General features: G+C 33.4%; 8 protein-coding genes across 8 annotated transcripts; 5 read left to right on the plus strand and 3 right to left on the minus strand.

Annotated features, from left to right (window-relative positions):
- Positions 1 to 9: 9 nt before the first annotated feature.
- Positions 10 to 3,411, minus strand: NAEGRDRAFT_78043 (uncharacterized protein; the record flags this gene model as incomplete). The annotated part of the gene is made up of 2 exons (XM_002682418.1): positions 10 to 3,290; positions 3,338 to 3,411. 2 exons carry the CDS (start codon positions 3,409 to 3,411, stop codon positions 35 to 37), a joined length of 3,330 nt encoding a protein of 1,109 aa, XP_002682464.1. The 3' UTR covers positions 10 to 34.
- Positions 3,412 to 4,264: 853 nt separating this feature from the next.
- On the plus strand, positions 4,265 to 7,627 carry NAEGRDRAFT_62294 (uncharacterized protein; the record flags this gene model as incomplete). Its single annotated transcript, XM_002682220.1, has 1 exon — positions 4,265 to 7,627. One exon carries the CDS (start codon positions 4,265 to 4,267, stop codon positions 7,625 to 7,627), a length of 3,363 nt encoding a protein of 1,120 aa, XP_002682266.1.
- Positions 7,628 to 8,070: 443 nt separating this feature from the next.
- NAEGRDRAFT_62295 (uncharacterized protein) lies at positions 8,071 to 9,639 on the plus strand (the record flags this gene model as incomplete). The annotated part of the gene is made up of 1 exon (XM_002682221.1): positions 8,071 to 9,639. The coding sequence occupies one exon, from the start codon at positions 8,071 to 8,073 to the stop codon at positions 9,637 to 9,639; it is 1,569 nt and encodes a 522-aa protein (XP_002682267.1).
- A 147-nt stretch (positions 9,640 to 9,786) lies between these two features.
- NAEGRDRAFT_45700 (uncharacterized protein) lies at positions 9,787 to 10,959 on the plus strand (the record flags this gene model as incomplete). The annotated part of the gene is made up of 1 exon (XM_002682222.1): positions 9,787 to 10,959. One exon carries the CDS (start codon positions 9,787 to 9,789, stop codon positions 10,957 to 10,959), a length of 1,173 nt encoding a protein of 390 aa, XP_002682268.1.
- An 824-nt stretch (positions 10,960 to 11,783) lies between these two features.
- On the minus strand, positions 11,784 to 13,139 carry NAEGRDRAFT_45701 (P4Hc domain-containing protein; the record flags this gene model as incomplete). The annotated part of the gene is made up of 1 exon (XM_002682419.1): positions 11,784 to 13,139. One exon carries the CDS (start codon positions 13,137 to 13,139, stop codon positions 11,784 to 11,786), a length of 1,356 nt encoding a protein of 451 aa, XP_002682465.1.
- Positions 13,140 to 13,539: 400 nt separating this feature from the next.
- On the minus strand, positions 13,540 to 13,863 carry NAEGRDRAFT_62298 (uncharacterized protein; the record flags this gene model as incomplete). Its single annotated transcript, XM_002682420.1, has 1 exon — positions 13,540 to 13,863. The coding sequence occupies one exon, from the start codon at positions 13,861 to 13,863 to the stop codon at positions 13,540 to 13,542; it is 324 nt and encodes a 107-aa protein (XP_002682466.1).
- A 536-nt stretch (positions 13,864 to 14,399) lies between these two features.
- Positions 14,400 to 15,177, plus strand: NAEGRDRAFT_30001 (uncharacterized protein; the record flags this gene model as incomplete). Its single annotated transcript, XM_002682223.1, has 4 exons — positions 14,400 to 14,448; positions 14,518 to 14,599; positions 14,643 to 14,818; positions 14,867 to 15,177. Coding segments are annotated over 4 exons (618 nt in total), but the record flags the coding sequence as incomplete, so codon positions are not given.
- Positions 15,178 to 16,678: 1,501 nt separating this feature from the next.
- Positions 16,679 to 19,384, plus strand: NAEGRDRAFT_45703 (uncharacterized protein; the record flags this gene model as incomplete). Its single annotated transcript, XM_002682224.1, has 1 exon — positions 16,679 to 19,384. The coding sequence occupies one exon, from the start codon at positions 16,679 to 16,681 to the stop codon at positions 19,382 to 19,384; it is 2,706 nt and encodes a 901-aa protein (XP_002682270.1).
- Between the last annotated feature and the right edge of the window lie 34 nt (positions 19,385 to 19,418).

Raw genomic sequence — 19,418 nt, forward strand, 5'->3', positions numbered from 1 at the left:
TGAGGACAATTTTACAGTAGATTTGTTGTAAACTTTATTTACTTTGTGTGGCAGCAAATGTCTCATTGGACTTGACATTGTCTACTTTTGGTGTTGGAAGAGGTAATTTGATATTGTTTCTATGTAAAACGTATTGAATTAAATCCTTTCCTTCATCAATATCTTCATCAACAAGGAGGTCACTAACTGTTTGGACAATTTCATTCAATTTACCATTATTGACAGCAACTTGTAAAATGCAAGAGCATGCAGCAATAAATACCTTTGAATTGTACTTGTCAATCTTGGTGGCGAATTTATAAACCTTATCATCATTGAATTCCTTATCAAATGCTGCAATAGTTTCCAAGAGTCTCAACAACCAGACCAATACAGATTCGTCCATTGAACATTCGGTAACCTTTTCAATAATGGTATTAATCAAGTCTTCATATTCACCATTCAATGCCTTATTCTTGCTCAACAATTGAGACAAAACAAATGCGTACTTGGTAATGTTTTCGTCTTCTTCATCTTGAATGCTGTTATTCAATGAGTCAATAAGGGCATCTTCTTCAACATCACCATTATTAATGGTATTAATAATAAGGTTTTCATTATAGTATGGGCTGGTGATGTTATCGCAAATGTCAGCTCCATTATTGTTAACTCCACCTCCAATGGACATGACATTATCCAAAATAAATAACTTGGCATCTTCACTATCATTTTCTACTGGAACTTCCATATCTTCAAGTGATTCCATCAAGTCATCTACTTGCAATTTTGGTACAGTTGGGTTCAATTCATAGAAATTGTGTTGAGAGCCAAACAATGATGCCAAATATGATACATGCTTAACATTGGCTTCAGTTTGTTTGTACAATCCCAAAATGGTTTTGATTGCATTAAAGTAATCAATCAGCTCTGGTTCAACATTCAAAATAATGTCAACAATAACCTTGCAACGTTGGGCATTAATCTTGGATGAAGAAAGCTTGCCTGGGTATTTCAATTCCAAATCTTCCTTTTCATCTTCACTATCTTCTTCGCTTTCATCTTCTTCATCAAAATCAACTTCATAATCAAATGACTTCTTGTTTGCCAGCAAGTTAATCAACAATAACATAATATGATTGGTATGTTTGAAAGTCTTGAATTGCATATTCTTTGACAATTCTCTCAATAACAACAAGCAGTTGGCTTGGATAACCTTACTTTCTCTGTTATCTTCGAGTAATAAACCCTTAGCAACAATTGTGAACAACTTCTTCAAAACATCACCACTTAAAGATGTTAAATGAGCTGGGTGAGAAGCCAAGAACTTCAAGACCATACTTGAAGCAATTCTCTTATCTTCATCAACATCGTCGTTCAAAATTTCAGCAGAGAGAGATTTACAAATGTTAACAATCTTTTCAGTATTAACAGATCCAATCATACTAGTTCTCAATGGCAAGGCATTGTACTTGATTTCATCATCTTGATCATAAGACAAGCACAAAACACTTCCATACAAGCTGGTCATATCTACATTATAATTTTCGTTATTGTACCATAAATCAATTACTCTTGCAAGCTTGATACTAGAAATGACAATGATCATTTCTTCTTCACCAATAATGGTGTTCAACAATTTGATGATGAGCTTCAATTGGTTCTTGATAATGAACTTATCAATTTCTTGGCTGTACTTGTTGATATAAACCAAGTAGCTTGATAAAGCATTAATACAAGCACTTCTTGGATAATCAGAATTTGAGCCACATGACTTGTCGGTACAGTTCTTAATCAATACGTCAAAGATGATATTCATGAGTTCCAAATTAGTGATTGGTTCCAAAGACTTGGTCTTTGTGAATAAATCTTCCATTGCCTTGAAAACTGATTCCTTAACTTCATAATTGTTGGTATGCTTAGATTCTTCCACAAGCACGTTAACAATATTGGCAGTTAAAACAGTAATCAAATCTTGAGTATCAGCCAATTTCATACATTCAACTGCTCTACTCAATGAAAGCATAGCACCAGACTTGATTGGATAAGAAGCGTGGAAGGTATTCTTGTAGACCAAGGACAACAAGTTGTTCAATTGAGTATTGTTGGCAGTAGTGGTAGAATTATAGAACTTGGTAATTAATTGAATAACGCTATAGTTACCAGCATCCAACAACAATGGATCGTCACTCTTTAACATGTGAATGATCATGTCTTGGACATATTGTAATTGATCCACAATATTGTACTTGATAGATTGTAACATGAAGAAATTGCAAATACTTTTGGCTGCAATAGCGTTACCATTACTTCCAGCCTTATCTTGTTCCTTCTTCTTCATTTGTTGTTCCAAAACTGGGTACAATTGTTTAACAATTTCAACAATATTGATGGTGTGATTGGTGGCAGTAGAGTCATTGTTAAAGATTTGGGTGTTCAATGACATGGCTTCAAAAGCAAGACAAACACCGTGTCTTTGTTGCCATTGAATATTATCTTGATTCAAGGTTTGAATCAAGTCACTGATGACTGATTCAACAGAAATAGAGTCAACAACACCTCCAACTTGAATCAAAGTCATTAAGAATTTGATAAATAATTGACCATTAGCTCTTCTTACATCAATATCTTGATCTTTGAAAGTAGTGAAAATAGATTCCGTATATCTATTCAACAATTGTGTTGATCCTAAAATAATTGGTGATTCTAATGATTTAGTCAAACTTCTAACAGCATATCTTCTAACATAGGAAGAATAAGAACCGAATTGAGAATCAGTAGCATGATTGAACAAAATATCAGTCATGAAAGTAAATTGTTCGTGTGTAATGATAGAGCAATTTCTCAAAATATATCCTAAAGTATTCATCATACCTTCAACGGATTTGTATGGTTCCTCAGGTTGTTTCTTCTTTGGATTATTCAAAATATCCAAAATAAAGTCTTGCTTTAAAAAGTCAGCACCAATAACTTTAGATAAACCTCCTAATGATTGTGATGTAGCATCTCTGACTTCTCTCTTTGAATCAGTAATGTTTTCCAAAATTAAATTCAACAAATCCTCGTTTTCATTAATTAACAATTTAATCAATTCTTGTTTTTCGAAAATAAAGTAGAAATGTACAAGAGCAAAAGCAATTGATTGTTTGAAGGACCAATCATCAAAATGAGACAATAAATCCTTGAATAAATTAAAAACTTCTTGGGCGTTTTGCAAAAGTGATGAACCACTGTGGTTATATTCTCCCGATTTAATTTCATCAAAAACTCTATCAAGAGCATTGATTAAATTTTGTTTCTTTTCTCTGTTTGGCCTATAAATATAGTTATCAATATTTAGAGTGATTGAAGAAAAACTTACTTATCAGCCTTGGAAACTTCAATAGTTTCCCTGAGGTTATCAAGAAGTGGTCGCCAACAGTCGTGTGTAGCCATTTTTTCAATTCCGAAATTTGATGATTCCTCTCCCAATTATTCAATTTATTTATCTTTATTGAAAGAATTCTTTGAGAAGGAATTCAACGATGCTACAAGTAAATTTTGTTTCTTTTCAAGCACACTGGGATGAAAAACATGAGATATTCACTCTCTGATTTATTCGGTAAATTATCATCAATATACTTATTATTTCCCTGAATAAAATAATAACCTAATAACCAACATCAGTGCTCTTTGATATCTCTGTTTGAATGTCTCCCGCCCTCACAAACTGTAAACAAAAAAGAAAAAAAATGAAATTGTTGATGATTGTATTTTAAAAAAGTCGAAGAGGAAAAACATCATTCAACATTAAATTTTCATCATCAATTCAAATTTTTGTTTGTATTAATAATCAAGTATTATTGAGAGAGGAAAATGTTGTTAAACTCCTCACCTAAAAAGATGAGGAAGAAAAAAGTAAAGGAGAAAAAGTCAAGTGGAGGTGAGACAAAAACGAAAAAGAAATCCATACCTGTTTCTTCCTCTCTTGAAAAATTAAGCATCACAAGTAATGCAAAAGAAAATGTAAATAATTCAACATCTAAAAAAACACAAAATGTGGATCCAATCACTATTCCAATCACTCCTCCGAAAAAAAGAATAGTAAGCTCAACAAACTTTCAATAGTATTGACAAATCTTCATTGATTTCTCCAAGAAATTCAGGAAGATCTTCTTCAACTGGAAAACGAGTACCTACTACTGCTGTAATTAAGAGAGAGGAGCAACCTCAACCTCCAATTGCTAGAGCCATTAGACCTTCTACATCTCAATCCTTATCAAAAAGTCCATTCGCTAAGCAAGCCAGTATGAGCGGATTAAAGTTTCCAAGACAATCGGAGGAATCTTTTGCCACAAGCTCTTCTCGAAAAAGCTCATCAGATGAAAGCTCTTCCGAAGTGGAATCAGAAATGGAAAAACAACCAGAAAAACTAATAGAAAAACCAGTGGAGAAACCTATTGAAAAACCTCCAACACCAATTGTACAGGAAAATTATGTTTCATTGTTCCAAAATACTGAAGCGCTTAATCGTGTCTTTGCAAAGAGCAAGGAAGTCTCACAAATTCCTGATTTTTGGTTTTACACACCAACCTTTATACCGATGACTCAGTGGGAACAGCCTAACACTTCAAAGTTCAATTGTCCAAATTATGGGACTTTGGACACTTTGAGCTTTAATACTTTAACTAGTAGCTATAATTCAATAAGGCAAAATTGCCCTTTAGTGGTTTTGGAAAAGAAGAAATTTTGTAATCCTGTACCATTTATTGATTCATTTAACAAATATTATGGAGAAAAATATAAGACCATGTTGGCCGAAAACATGAGACAAGAAGTTAGACAGCGAGAGTTTGAGGTTGATAAAGTGCTCAACTATTTGAAGCACAAACGAGAAAAGGAAGGTTCAAGAACATCCAATAATGAGGGGAAACACAAATCTAAAACATCTAAGGCCTTTTCCCTTGTAACACATGGAAAACCATCATCTGATACATCCAAGAAAGCAAAAATTAAGGTGGATCCAAAAAAGAAACTTAAACCAAAAGCAAAACCTGAAGTTGAAAAGAAGCAACCTACCCTTTTCGAAACAGTTAAACCTTCATCTAAATCCGAAAAGAAACCATTTGATGTGGAACAGATTCCAACCTCTGACAAGCTGAAGAGCTCGTCTGATTTAAACAATGCTCCTGCTATTACATCTCGTTCATCTTCAAAGAGATCAATTTCAAGAGCAGATTCCCCTATCACTACTACCAATTCCAGACCTGTTTCTCGAACTGGACAACTTAATGATGCTCCAAAGAGAGAAACGCCTGATCCAAGAGTGAACAAGTCTCGATCTCTTACCTCTTCCCCTGTATTTCAATTCGAACCAAGTTATGTTATGGATGTTAAGAAACCAGTTGATGTGAAAATATCAGAATCCAGAACAGCCATAATATCCCTACTTGCAGACAGCTCTAACACCGACTTTGTAAAAACAATGAATCATCTAGGACCACTGCTGGAAGAAACAGTACAAAAGAAGGAAGAAGAATTAGAAAATATTTCCGCCCTCTACGCTTTGATGAAATCTATGGAAAAAAAGAATGTGGAACAATATAGAAGTATATGTCAGGCTATTCTATCCAACAATATTTTCTTGGACTATTTAAAAGCAACAATAACCAATATTTCTTTGAACTTTCCAGAAGTATTCCAATTTATAATGAAAATTGTAAGAAAGCTTTGTGAATATTCGTTCCAAATTTTGGGGCAATCATCAGTAACTGGAATTCACCATCTCTTGAAATTCATCAAGATTTCTGTCATTAATAATAGATTGCAAGAATTGGGATTTTCTGACTGTATCATTGAAAAAATGGATGCCCTTAATGATCACCTCAAACAATTGCAGGATGACTCAAGCCCTGTCCAACCAAACGAAAACTCTTCCTCTCCAGACCATGTTCCTGAAAAAGCTATATATAATATTATGAGGGATATGTTCCATTCTGTGACATGTATATCCTTCTGTAGCACAGAGGTGAGGACGAAGCTCCTCATGAATACTCCATTTTTTGGAATTACCTCAAGTATTTTCAAGATGAAAAGAGCTCCAATTTTGAAAACAAATGTCTTACTGTGTTTGGAAAAAATAATTTTATCGGGTACCAGATGCAATGATAATGAGGAATATCATGACGATAGCACAACAAGTATTCTTTTGGATATGGGATTAATGAGCCTAATTATTGCAGATTACAACTCTTTGACCATCAAGGTGAGAAAAAGCTCAAACCAAAAGAAAAAGAAGCAAGCTATCAGTTTAAAACAGGCGTTATATCAGTTGATCAGAGCCCTCTCGTTTCATGAAAAAGCGAGAGAAGAAATGTACAAAACAGGTTTTTTCCATAATTTACTATCTGTTATGAAAGAGCTAGGAGCCAATGGAGAGGAATTTGTTGAGGAAGATGTCAATACCCTAAAGGGGTTGATTCTTGAAGCCATTTCAAATTTTGTTCCCTCTTCAAGTATTCACAGGGATAGTTTAATTCTGAAATATATTTTCGATACTGTTGTTGAAATGTTCATTTCAGTGCCTGTAACTGCAACCACTAACCTTTTACTCGAGACAAGAACACTACACATTCTTTCACAACTTAGCGACTATACAAGAACCCACCAAATTATTTATGAAGCTAGAGTAGTAGAGCATGCTTTTAATCTCCTTCAAAGGGATCTCAATCAACAGCAGGTCCCTCCAGATCAGGGAGCCTTTGTTTTTTCAATGACTTCCTCAACATTCCTTAGCATGCTTCTAATGAGCAACCTCAGTAAATACAAGGAAGGACAGCGGCATATTTATGATAACGGTCTCAATCCAATAATACGATTACTTAAACTGTCTTCCTCCATATCAGAGTACAAGTCAAAATTAGAGGCTGCCAAAACAGAAATGAATATTATATTTACTCCTTTTGCTATGAGTTTTGATGAATATGAGCTTTTACCTAAAGTAATTAGCAGAACATTGGCAAATATAAGCACACTTCCAGAAAGTCATTTTACTTTTTTCAAAGAAATATTTCTGGATTCATTGGCATCAATGATTTTATGCATGAATGGTGAGAGGACTGTAATATGGAACTGTCTTTGTACACTCTCTAACCTTTGTGAAGCTGATACTATGCTCCAACGAAAGCTTATTTCAAAGAGTGCAATAAGAGACTGTTTGTTAAAATATTTATTAGAGAATGATCACAAACTTCAAAGTAGATCCATTCGGTGTATATCAAAGCTGGCTAGAAATGAATCAATTTTGACTCAGATTCATGACACGTTCAAGATTTCAAATATTGTTCGGGCTATGGAAACCAATTCGATGGATGAATGTAAATTGGATGGTTTAAGGATTTTATTCCATTTTTCTCAATTTGAACAGTTTCATCCATCTTTCCTCAAGTCTGGAGCAATTGAATTTATGGTCAAAATAACTCATTCATCAGTAGAAAGTATTGTTGTTGAAAGTTTGAAGAATTTATTGAATCTAATATTTGCTAATGACAAGAGCATTAAGGATACTTTGATACAGGCAGGCACAGTAGATCGCCTTTGGGAATTAAAGAAATGTGAGAAAAGCTCTGAAAAGGTGAGAAGATTATGTCTAAGTGCATTGAAAGCAATGTAATATGTAATAAATTGAGTATTCACTTTCATTGGTAATCATTTTCCGAATCAACTTGTACAATAAAAGTTGGCGCCTAAAATTATTCAAATAAAACAACATTAAAAAAAACCTTAGCTTACCGAGTATAGATTACTTATCATCATCAAATGTTATCGGGATTTAAAACCTCAATAATTCATATCAACATTGTAACATTGTGTTTGTGTAGTATTACTCTTCTCTTCATATCAACTATATCGGGTGTGAGTTGTTCGTTATCAGAAGAGTTTGTTCCTGCACTAAAAAACCACAATTCAACTTCAATCCTTTATCAAAGCAAGTATGGCCACCTATCGGATAGATGCTACAATCAGTTCATCAAGAATTTCATATTCAATCAGACGATTCTTTCCTTTGATAGAAGGACTATGATACTTGGATGTTTCTCAGGAACTTTTGCAGAAATGAAATCATGCCACGATAGAATGGAAACACAATTCAGAAAGAGTACTTTCAAAGAGTGCTCATATTCAGATCAGTGCTTACTATTTGGTGACAATCCTTCATTGGTTTTCAAAATGTATTCAGAACGGGCAAGAAGAAGTGGAAAAGATGAATACGCCACCTTACTTGGAACATTTCCTTCAAAATGCTCGCAAACCATTGTTGAATCACTAATTGGAAGAGAGGCAATTATATTCTTCTTTAAACAATCAAATGTGAGCGTTGAACTCACAAAAGAGCTTGTAAGGGGGTTCTTTAAGGAAAACCTCCAAAATCAATGCGGAAATTACACTGAAAATGCTTTAGAAGCATTAAGAATATTTGTACAGGAGATGCCAAAAGGAATGTTCAATTTTCTTTCCTTTTTAGAGTTTCAAGAAAGGGTCGAAAAGGATACAGTTTCCTTTCGGTTATTGTTTGATTTATCGATACTCATATCTCTTATCATTAGCACTCTTGTCGTAATAAGCAGAAAATCTAACAATACCAATCCTGTCTCAAACTCCCAGCCACAATCACAGAAAATGTTCCAACTTGTGAAAAATATATTCTTAAAACTGGACAATCATAATCAGAACATTTTGCAAGCAGAATCTTTGATTAAAGCTAGAATAGAAAAAAGTGAAAAGCTTAAATTAGCCATCAATGATCAAGAGAATAGAATATCTGAATTGACCAATAACTTCAATAGGATGCTAAATGGCTCAAAAGCAAAAGATAATACAATCGCTAAAACAATGGAATTACTGAATGAAATCAAAGATGCAATTCAATCCGAAAAAGGTAGAGAACCATTAGATGTATTTAATATGCCCTATTATTTGAAGCAATTGTTTAAAGAGAAATCCGAATCTGAAACTGCTTGTAAGGAGAAGAATGTTAAGGTTCTCGCAGAGAAAAAACAGCTTGAAGCGTTGAACAAGGAACTAAAGGATAGAATTGAGTTTATTGTTTCAGACAATGAGGATTTAGGATTAAAAGTAGGTCTACTTGAAGAATCATTGGGCAATCAGAAGTCAATTACTCATTCATTGGAAGACTCTGTGCTAAGCCAGTCTGAACAAATAAGCAAACTTCTTCACTCTTTGAAGATGAAAGAGGATCAGGAACAAAAAGTGGGAACAGAATTGGAAATTTCAAGAAATGACGTGAAGTTATTGGAGAAACATCTGAATCAAACCTACTCTTATTTTGGGATTTTAGAAGAGAAGAATCCTGAATCAATACGTTCATTTGTTGAAAGTCTGAGAAATGAATCAGAAATTAAAACAAGAGAAATTGAGAAACTCCAGGAACAAATAGCTAACATTGAAGAGATCTCAGACGAAAAAATTGCCAAGATACTAGAAATCGAGTCAAGAGTTACATCCTTGCAAGATGAAAATAACTCCCTGAGGTCTCAATTGCATATCGCAACAAAGAAGATCGAGTCAAAATATGAGAAAGCTTCCGATAATCATGAAATTCTTCTAAAAGATCTAGAAACTGTTAAAAGAGACCTCGAGAAAACGAAATTGGAGCTTGCTTAAAAATCAGATTTGCACAATTCTCTCCAGCTGGAAATTCAACAAGCAAAAGAACAACAGAGCAGATATCAACAAAAAATTGCAGAAATAACTGAAATATCCGAAAATCATTTAAAAAAGATAGAATCAATTACGGATCAAAATGATTTTATGGCAAAAACCATCGAATTGTTAAAAGAAGAATCCAAAGTGGAAGCAATTGGAAACAAGTGTGAACAATTGGAAAAAGACAATGCCCAAACACTTATTGATCTGGCAAAAACAAGGTCAGAACTTTCTGCATTTAAACTAAAATATGAAGAGAGATGTAAAGTTTTAAGCAATGAAAGATCAATCATGGAAGAAAAGGTTAGAGATATTTCCCAAAAATATGAGAAACTGTGTGCAACAGTTTTAGAACGAAAGAAAGTTTTTGAGGAAGCAAAATCAATCATTGAGGAAAAATCAAAGAGGGTGGAAGAGCTTTCTGTTATTGTTGAAACATTAAACGAGAGTATGGAGCAGAAGAATTGTGAACTTGTTTTGAAAGAAAAGAATATTGAGGAGCTAGTAGATATTGTAAACCAAATCAAGTCATGTTTCTCATCTGCACAGATTGAAGGTGACAATTCAATTACTTCTATTGTTAAAGAAATGATGGAAAAGCAACGAGAAACTGTAAATTGTTTGGAAGTGGAGGTAGAAGGGTTGAGAGGAACTCTGAGTAGTAAATCACAGATATTTGTTGATTATCAATACAAGATTGATGAAATAACAGAAATATTAGAAGTTAGGTCAAAGAGAATAGATGAGTTAGATATTGAACTACAATTTCTTAAGAAGGAAAAAAGTAATTTAGAAAATGAAATTATTGAGCTAAAGAAATTAATGGAAGAAAAGGAGGTAAAGTTGAAGGAACTAGCAGTTAGTTTGAAAAAGCTCGCTTTAGAAAAGCTTAGCAGTGAAACTTGTCTGAATGATGAAATAGAGAGTCTTTCTAATGAAAACCTATTGATGAAAGAGAAAATAGATAAGATGAATGAAGCCCTGTCAAAGAAAGTTAACAAAATTGATGATGCCTATAACTATATTGAAGTTCTCAACTCTGAAAGTGAGAACCTGTGTTCTTTGAATAAGGCAATGGAAGATAAATATCTGAAAGTTCTATTTGAAAAGAAACAATTCAATGAACAAAAGGACAAGTATGAAAGAATTATCGAAGCATTAAAATCACAAAACGAAAAATTACTTGATGAATTGAACAATCAACAAATGATCCTACTCAAAATGGAAAAATCAAATAAGAATGCATTCGAAAAGGAATCCAAAAACCAAACAAAATAAATTAATACTGTTGTGACAGCAGTTCAACAAAATGAAAATGCAATTAAATATTGAAAAATGATAAAGAAAATGTATTGTATGCGAAAAAGATTTAAGTAAATTAATAATAATCATGATAATCTCTAATTTGACCATTCCAAAAAGAGCACAAATCTCTAAAATCCTCTTGAGTGGCAAACATCTGAGCTCCCCTAAATCCCTCGTTCGAATCAGTAGAATGAACAATAGTTACATTCGGTAAAATTTTAGAAACTTCTTCAGCCCATCCATTTTCTGATCCTACCAATATTACATTTTTTACCTGTTCAATAACATCCATCCTCTTGGCCCTCAATACTTCTTTTAATCCTTTTTTGAACTCCTTTTCTATTGTCCTGTTTGAATCCACTTCATAAATGTCTCCAGCAAATGAGAAGAAATTCAAAACCACACTGATGGTAATTGTGTTTACATCCTTCTCTATTACTATACAATGACTAATACTGTGATAGTATGCTATCATAGTATGTCTTGAAAGTAAACAAACTGCAGGAACTTGCGTTTTCAATACCAAATCAATAAAATTGCTCAATTTTTTCATTTTCAGATATTTTGGAGGGATTGAGATTAATAATGGATGGCTTGGTGTGAAATTAATTTCTTCACAAACTTTGGAGAAAAATGTTCCAATGTTCATGGCTGTTACACGATAATCTTCTGCAGTTAAATAATCAAATACATTTCTCTGGTCAGAACCCCTTCTACCAAGCATGGCATCTGAATAGCTGTAAAAGTTAAAGCTATTAAGGTATTGAGATATTGAGAAATTTCAACTCGTATAATACTTACTGGCCTCCTGTATATCTACCCACATAGGGCTCAGTCGTTTTTGGAGTTTCATCACTGAAAAATCCAAAAGTTGCAACCTCACTGGTTATATCAATACAGATAGGTTTAAAATTGCGTTCAGTGAAATTTCTAACTCTAGCAGCATGATACCAATCTGTGAGTGGTTCTTTTTCACATAATTTAAGATAGGTATTTCCATTCCAATATTTCTTGTACACTGCTTTCCATAAAATGGGCGATCTTGCAAGATGATTCAAATATCTACTCAATTGCAAACCAACAGAACATATTTCACTCTCTGAAAGAAAAGTGAATATGTTTAAAATAATCTCCTCTGGTAGAACTGTCAGATTATCATTCTTGTCGTTTTCAACTGGACCTTCCAATATACAGTATTGCCTATTTAACAAATATTCAAAGGTTTTACCACTCTTCACAAGCAGCCTCTGCCCAGCAAAATACTTTTCTGAAGATCCATAAACATCCCCACTCTTTTCAAGAGTTTCACTTTCCTTAAAAGCTTGCCCAATTTGTTGGTAAGTTTCTGATTGTTCAAAATTGTTATCTCTTGGAATTGAATTATTATCCACTCTGAGATACATAATTTCAGTTCTTAAAATATACTTGATTCCACTAATTACAGAACATCCTTCATGATAAAAATCTTGATTAAATAGAGCCAATTTACCAACTGAAGGTTTCAAAGTATGATGAAGGTTGAAAGTATCGTCGTTTGGATCAGAGAAGAATTTGGTTTCTCCACCATTGAAATCCTGATTCAAATAGATCAGTAATGTGTAAATACTTCTCTCATTTTCACTTCTTCTAAACTGACCGTCGGTATGAATTTTGAAATATTCTCCCTTTTCATACTTGCTAAATCTCATACATTCATTAACTCCACAAGCTACCCATCTTCCTCTGCTGTCCAACCCATACGGGGCAATTGATTTTCCAATCTGATCTAGATCAATCTTGTTCTTTAGTCTATTAAATATCAAATCGGCCAACTTGTTATCTGTAACCAGTTCTCTCATGGCATTTCTGTGTTCCTTTGGATATTCATCTTCAAGAGATTGAAAATTGGAACACTTTTTAATCAAATCTCTGCATTCATCATCGGAAAAGAAATTCGGAATGACCATCAATCTATTCAATGAATCTTCATAGAAAGGACCGGAAATCTCTAAAGGCTTCAATTCAAATGACTGTCTATCGTAGGAAAACATTTGCCTGACTTTAATAGAATCATCCGGTTCAATCACTGAATATTTAGATTTAATTCGTTGTTGTTGGAGATGGTCATTGTTATCATTTCTGGAAGAACTTGAAGCACTGTGTTTATTACCCATTCTTCCCTTTCTTTACAATGATGGTGGCAACAGTGTTATTTTTTTTGAATGGAAATATTGTAAAAATTGTAAAGTGAACTTGGAGTTCATGATGAAAGCTTTGATTTGGTGTGCCTTGTGATGTGGATAGTTAATGTGCGCTGTTATGCAATTATAATAACTGTTGGTAATAATAATTTGTAATTGTTTTTTAATAGTTCACAATATGAAGTTTCTCTTCAATATAATGATCTGTAAAGCAATTAGTGAAAGTGGAGTTTAAAGAATTAAAGGAATTAGCGGAAAGGTGGAATACTGATTCTAAAAAAAAGGAAGCCAAAAGATTATCACCAAAGTGTCAATATCCAAAAAGAAAACCAAACAGAATCTCCATTAATAATTAATTATTAAAATTCTAATATTATTTAAGATAATCTTCAAAAATAGAATTGAAAATCTCATCCTCATTATGAATTGTTTCCGTGACTGAATATTTTACAGGTGATGATGAAAGATCAATTATTGGTGTAATAGTATTACTACTTGATTGATTAGAAGCCAATTCTTTTGGATGATGACCACTCTCCAATTCTTCTTTATTTTCCTCCATCAAATATTCTGTAAAATTTGTTGTATGAAAAGGAAAAACACAATTTTCATTCGGACACATCAGGAATGAGTGTGTCGAGTCGAGATCATATCTAAATTTTCTAAGAGGTTGACCACATTCTCCACAAATTAGCATTTTTTTTTGTGTGTTTTTTGAACCTGCAGATTATAAATAGGCTCTTAATAAATGTGTTGTTGTAAAAAGTAAATAATTTGGTCTGACCTCTATTTGAATCGATTTTGTAAAGAACTCCATCTACACTTTATGTGCTCTTTTCTCAAACTCAATGAGTGAAAGGAATAATCTGTAAACTCTGTTTTGGTGTGCTTTTTTTTTCGCGTTATTGTTTTTATTGGTTCTTCTTTTCTTCTTGCTTGACCATCAACAGAAGGCTTTTGGCAAAAGAAATTTTTGCGAATTAAAAAAATAGCGAAATATTTTCCATTCACACCCCTTGCTGCACGTGCATGAAAAGAAAAGCTGAACAACCACAAGAAATGAGCGAACAAAAGACTGTTAAATTCTCTGAAGACACCAAGGATAACACTGAAGTTACTCCTAGTGTTGCTTTCCCTCACATGATCATTCACGCGTAGGTTTTGCAAATAATTGAAAAAATATATTTAATAATAATATTGGTGATGATTAAATATTAATTTGATGAAAATAGTTGGCATGATCTTGATGTCGGTTCATCAGAGCTCTTTAACGCCCTTATTGGTAGGTATTATTATATTTTGAATAATTAGTGGTAGAAGATAAATTTGTTTATAATTCCGTTATTGTTAGAAATTCCAAAAGGATGTAAAATCAAGTATCAATATGATACCAAGTACGGTCTCTTGAAGGTTAGCCACATTCTTAGCAGCTCGTAAGTAGAAATAGAAATATTCACAATTTATGAATTTGGATAGTTTGCTTTATCCAGCAAATTATGGTTTCATTCCACAAACCTTGGGTGAAGATAATGATCCAATTGACGTTTTGGTTTTGATGCAAGCCCCTTGCCATCCAATGAGTATTCTTCGTTGCCACCCTATTGGTGTTATGCCATTGATTGACAATGGTGAACTCGAATATAAGATTATTGGTATGTAGAAGGAATTTAATAATTGTGGCTAAAACATGTCACTAATAGCTGTTCACGCTGATGACCCAGAATACAGAGGAATTAACGAATTGACCGATCTTAGACCACACATTTTGAACGAAATTAAGATTTTCTATGAAGATTATAAGAAATTGAATAAGGATAGTGTTTCTGTTGTTGTGAAGGATATGTTACCAAGGGTTGATGCTTTGAAGATTCTTGAAGAAGGTATTGAACGTTATAAGGATTACGTTAGACAACAAAAGAAGTCATTGACTTGTACAAGATATGGTTCTTATCAAAACTTGTTCAGAGGTGGTGCTGATTTGAGCAGTTTTGTTGATGAAGATGATGAATAAATCCTCTCTCTCCGATAATTATTAGAATTAAATTAACAATTTCACTTTGAAAAAAAGAAACAAAAATGAAAGTTCTCTTCATGGCGTAGGTAAATGATTGTCTTTAACATATCAATGACTCACTCTAAAAAGAATCAATATAGCATGTCAAGTGCTGACATGTTGTTTTACATTAGGATTTGCTATAGGAACTTTTGTTATTTACATGGAAAATTATTCAACATCAGAGAATATTGCCTTCTGCTCGGAAAGAACATTATTAACTTTACTTGTTGCTTGGTCGGGATTGGATTTCCTCTCTGTTTTATTTAGCTTATGTATTATAGTGAGTGCATTCTTTGAAAATTGTTTGCAACAACCAAAACGTCGGAGGAGAAGATTGGATGATAATATTAATCAATTTACATCAATTACTTTTCTCGGATTGAAAATATTAACATTTATTGGTTCATTGGGGATATTATGTTATTTAACTTGGTTATTATTTGTAGAAGATTGTGAAAGTATTAATAATTCACTCTTTGTTTCCATCACCATTATTGTAGTTTGTCAATGGTTTTGCATTACAGTAATGGCTTGTTGTTTATTCTGTTCATTGACTGGATTATTAGGATATTTAATTTTCATTGGATTGACGGCAACTCAATTAGATAATACTAGATATTTCTCAAATGACGACTCTAAAACTTTAGGAGCCTCCATTATGGAAGATCACAATAGACATGAAGAGGAAAAGAAACTTCTCAAAAAAGAAAAGGACTATAAGGACAAAATTAGGAAAATATATGACCCCTATCAGAGACATTACATTCCTGGTACAAACATTCCAGATCCCAAATATTAATATTAATTGGACATCTGACTCACAAGTTGACTTCCAACTATTATAATTTTGTAACACCATTGTACATTACACTATTACAACAACCATCGATTGGGGAATTAATGATTACACTTTCCTTAATGAAAGGACTTCCAACTGCTCCTCTCTATCTAATCTCGTATTGTTCATTTTCAATGAGAGAACAATGCACTTGAGGAAGGAGGTGGACTGTCTAAGGCTCTACGACAACAAATGAGATGATTATTTTTGAAAGAAGAACGAAAAGGAGTTTGCAAGTTCGAATTGGAAATTAGAGAAAATCATCGAACCAGGTTTGTGTTCGCACAAATCAAACTCTCTTATGAATAAAAGGTGATGAAAACAAGCCACAATACAAAAAAATGAGCAGTGGTGGTGGACATGTTTCATTCTCTAACCAGCAGCAACCAGCAAATAATCAACATCAGCAACAATATCTTGCCAACTCCTTTTCGTCAACAATAACACCAAATAATAACAATAACTATGGCAATCAAGGAAATAGAACCATGTTCGGAAATGGATTGAGTGGTGCTGTATCAACTTCATCACCAAATGCGTCCAAACCACTTCCTACTCTTCCTCTTTCCCAACAACAACAACAACACACAACAACACATTCCAAATAATAGAGCAAGCATGTCCTTCTTCAATCCGCAACCTACCCCTCCTTTTAATCAACAATCAAATATTTTAGATAGTAGTGGTGGTTCTCAATTTCCTCCACCTCTTAAACAACAATCATCCCTCAATAACTTAATGTATCAACAACCTGCAAATACTCAGCAACAACAATGGAATAATCAAAATTCTGAAATGTTTTATAGTAATTCTCTAAATTCAATGATTAATAATAATTTGAATGATCAACAGTTTGTTCCAGTAACTGCCATGCCTAATTCATCAAATAATTTCAATAACAAAAATGTTCCGAGTGTAGCCCAAAGTTTTGATTTTTCAGTGGAGAAAAAGAGATCAAAGAGTGTCAGTTTTGGACGATCAAGTCCACTATTATCGGATGAAGAACCAATAGTCAACACAAATGAAACACAAACAGCCAAGCCAATTCCTCAAGTAGTTGAACATACCAAAACTGTTTCATTCTTCGAGTCACCTATTTATTCCACTATGGCAGAGGATGATATGAGAGACGATGCATTTCCTGCTATTACTTTTGATATTCCTGTACGTTCTGGAGAAACGAGAGATTTTTCAAATGTTTTTGAAAGATGGCAAAATATGGGATTGGGAAGTAATGATATGCGTCATTCGTTTGTTGCCACAACATCGAGCCACAACTTTGGATTTGAGGATGATTTTGGTACATCCAACAAACCAACTGAATCAATCCTTAACAAGGGTACTGCCAATACTACTGTAATATATCCAAATCCAAATGCACCAACACCATCAGAGCTACAAAGTGATACCAGATCAGAATTGTACAATCCAAATGCCATACCAACTCCAATAAGTGCTAATGATGATCAAGATGATGAGGATGAGTCAGAGGAAAACCAACAGGAATCATTTGATATGATACAATTAGGACTATTGGATCCAAAAGAGTTAAAAATTCTATGTGAAAATATTTCTTCCATGCTCAACATTCTGTACAAGTATCTGGGAACAATACCAACTGAATGTTCACTGGTTTTACTTGAAAAACATTGTGAATCAAACCTTAAAGATTTGAGCAAAATAACAAACAAGCATTCTGTTGAGACCTTGATATCACTACTCATTTCCAGGTTAGATCTTCACAAAAATAAGGGATCCCTTTCAAAGTTGACATCTGTAGATTTTCTTGAACAACAAGTTAGAGAAATTGCTAGGACAAGTTTAATCAATCTCAGAGAAGATATGGAAGGATTTCAGAGAAGCAAAAGATCATCAACACCAAACGATTCAAGTGATGAGGTTAGTGTTGCTTCTAATAACGAGCCAGAACTTCCAAATATACCAAGAAAAATGGTGGAGAAGAAGAAATTAATAGACAAGTTACTGAAACAAATCAGCAGTATTAACACACCACTCAATGATAATGGAGATACTATCGTACATGCATGTTGTTGGTATGGATTGAAATCTGTTCTGGAATATGCACACAAGGTTAAAGGAGCCCTTTTATCTATCAGAAACAAGGATGGAAAACTTCCATTAGAATACGCCATCAATCAACACAGAATTTCATCTACAGTCTACTTGATTGGTAATTCTATTGGCCATTCACTCCATTTATTTGCAGATGGAAGACTGAGAGAAACCTTTAACAGAGATTTAATTTTGGAAGGAAAGAAAAAGAACCTTACAAAAGCTCTTCGCCAATGCATTTCTTCATCCTCAAGGGTTAAACCAAATGTAAAGGATGAGTATGGTATGACACCTCTTCATTACTCTGTTCTACTGAGGTATGATTCAACTATCAAAAAACTATTACAAATGTCCAATATACGAGTGAATGAAAGAGATAAGCTCAAGAGAACATGTCTTCATCTTGCTGCTATTTCCAATAATACTGAGGTGATAGATATGCTTTGTAAACGTGTTGATATTGATAGATTGGCCAGAGATGATATCGGAGATTCATTCCTTCATACATACATTAGATATATCTATGCTGAAGAAAATGGACCAAAATATGAAAATCCAATTTTAGTAATGAACAAAATTCAATCCCAATTCAAGTGGTTCAGAAGCCCTATTGTTGATTGTGGGTTAATTCTTGCTCATGCCGGTTGTTTAGAAAAACTCAATCATTATCACGACTTTGTGATTTCATGTTGGAATCAAATTGTAAAATATGGATTATCAGATAGTTATATTATTGTAGAAAACAGTTTATTGGAGGGAATTGTTGACCCAGAAGTTGTAAAAACAGCAATTATTACATCATTTAAACAATTCATCATTCCACCAAAGAGAAATGACAAACGTCCGCTCAGACTTCAACTTGTGAATGTTGTCCATCAACAAGAGAAACAAAAGAAAGGATTATTCAGCTTTGGAAGAGAAACCAAATCATTATTGGGAATGAAAAATAAGGAACAACCACCTGTCAACACACAACCACCACAAAATACTCCTCCTCAAGTCACTCAACAAATTATTGATGTTATGAGCAAAAAGATTTATAATTTCTCCATGATTGACTTTAAGGATTTACAATATCTTTTCACAGACAATCAAACTCACCCACAAGATTCTTACATTTCATGGATGGTCAACAATCAAAAACAAACTCCACTATCATTGGCAATAGTATTAATTAGAGCTCTTGTTAAGGAAAAGAAAGTTCAAGCCAAATCAATTGTTACATTACCAATCAGAGCTTTTAAAATTTAATTCTATTTTATAAATTATCAACCACTAAACTCAT

This window comes from Naegleria gruberi (assembly GCF_000004985.1).
Source record: "Naegleria gruberi genomic scaffold NAEGRscaffold_3, whole genome shotgun sequence".
Taxonomy (NCBI): Eukaryota; Heterolobosea; class Eutetramitea; order Acrasida; family Naegleriidae; genus Naegleria; species Naegleria gruberi.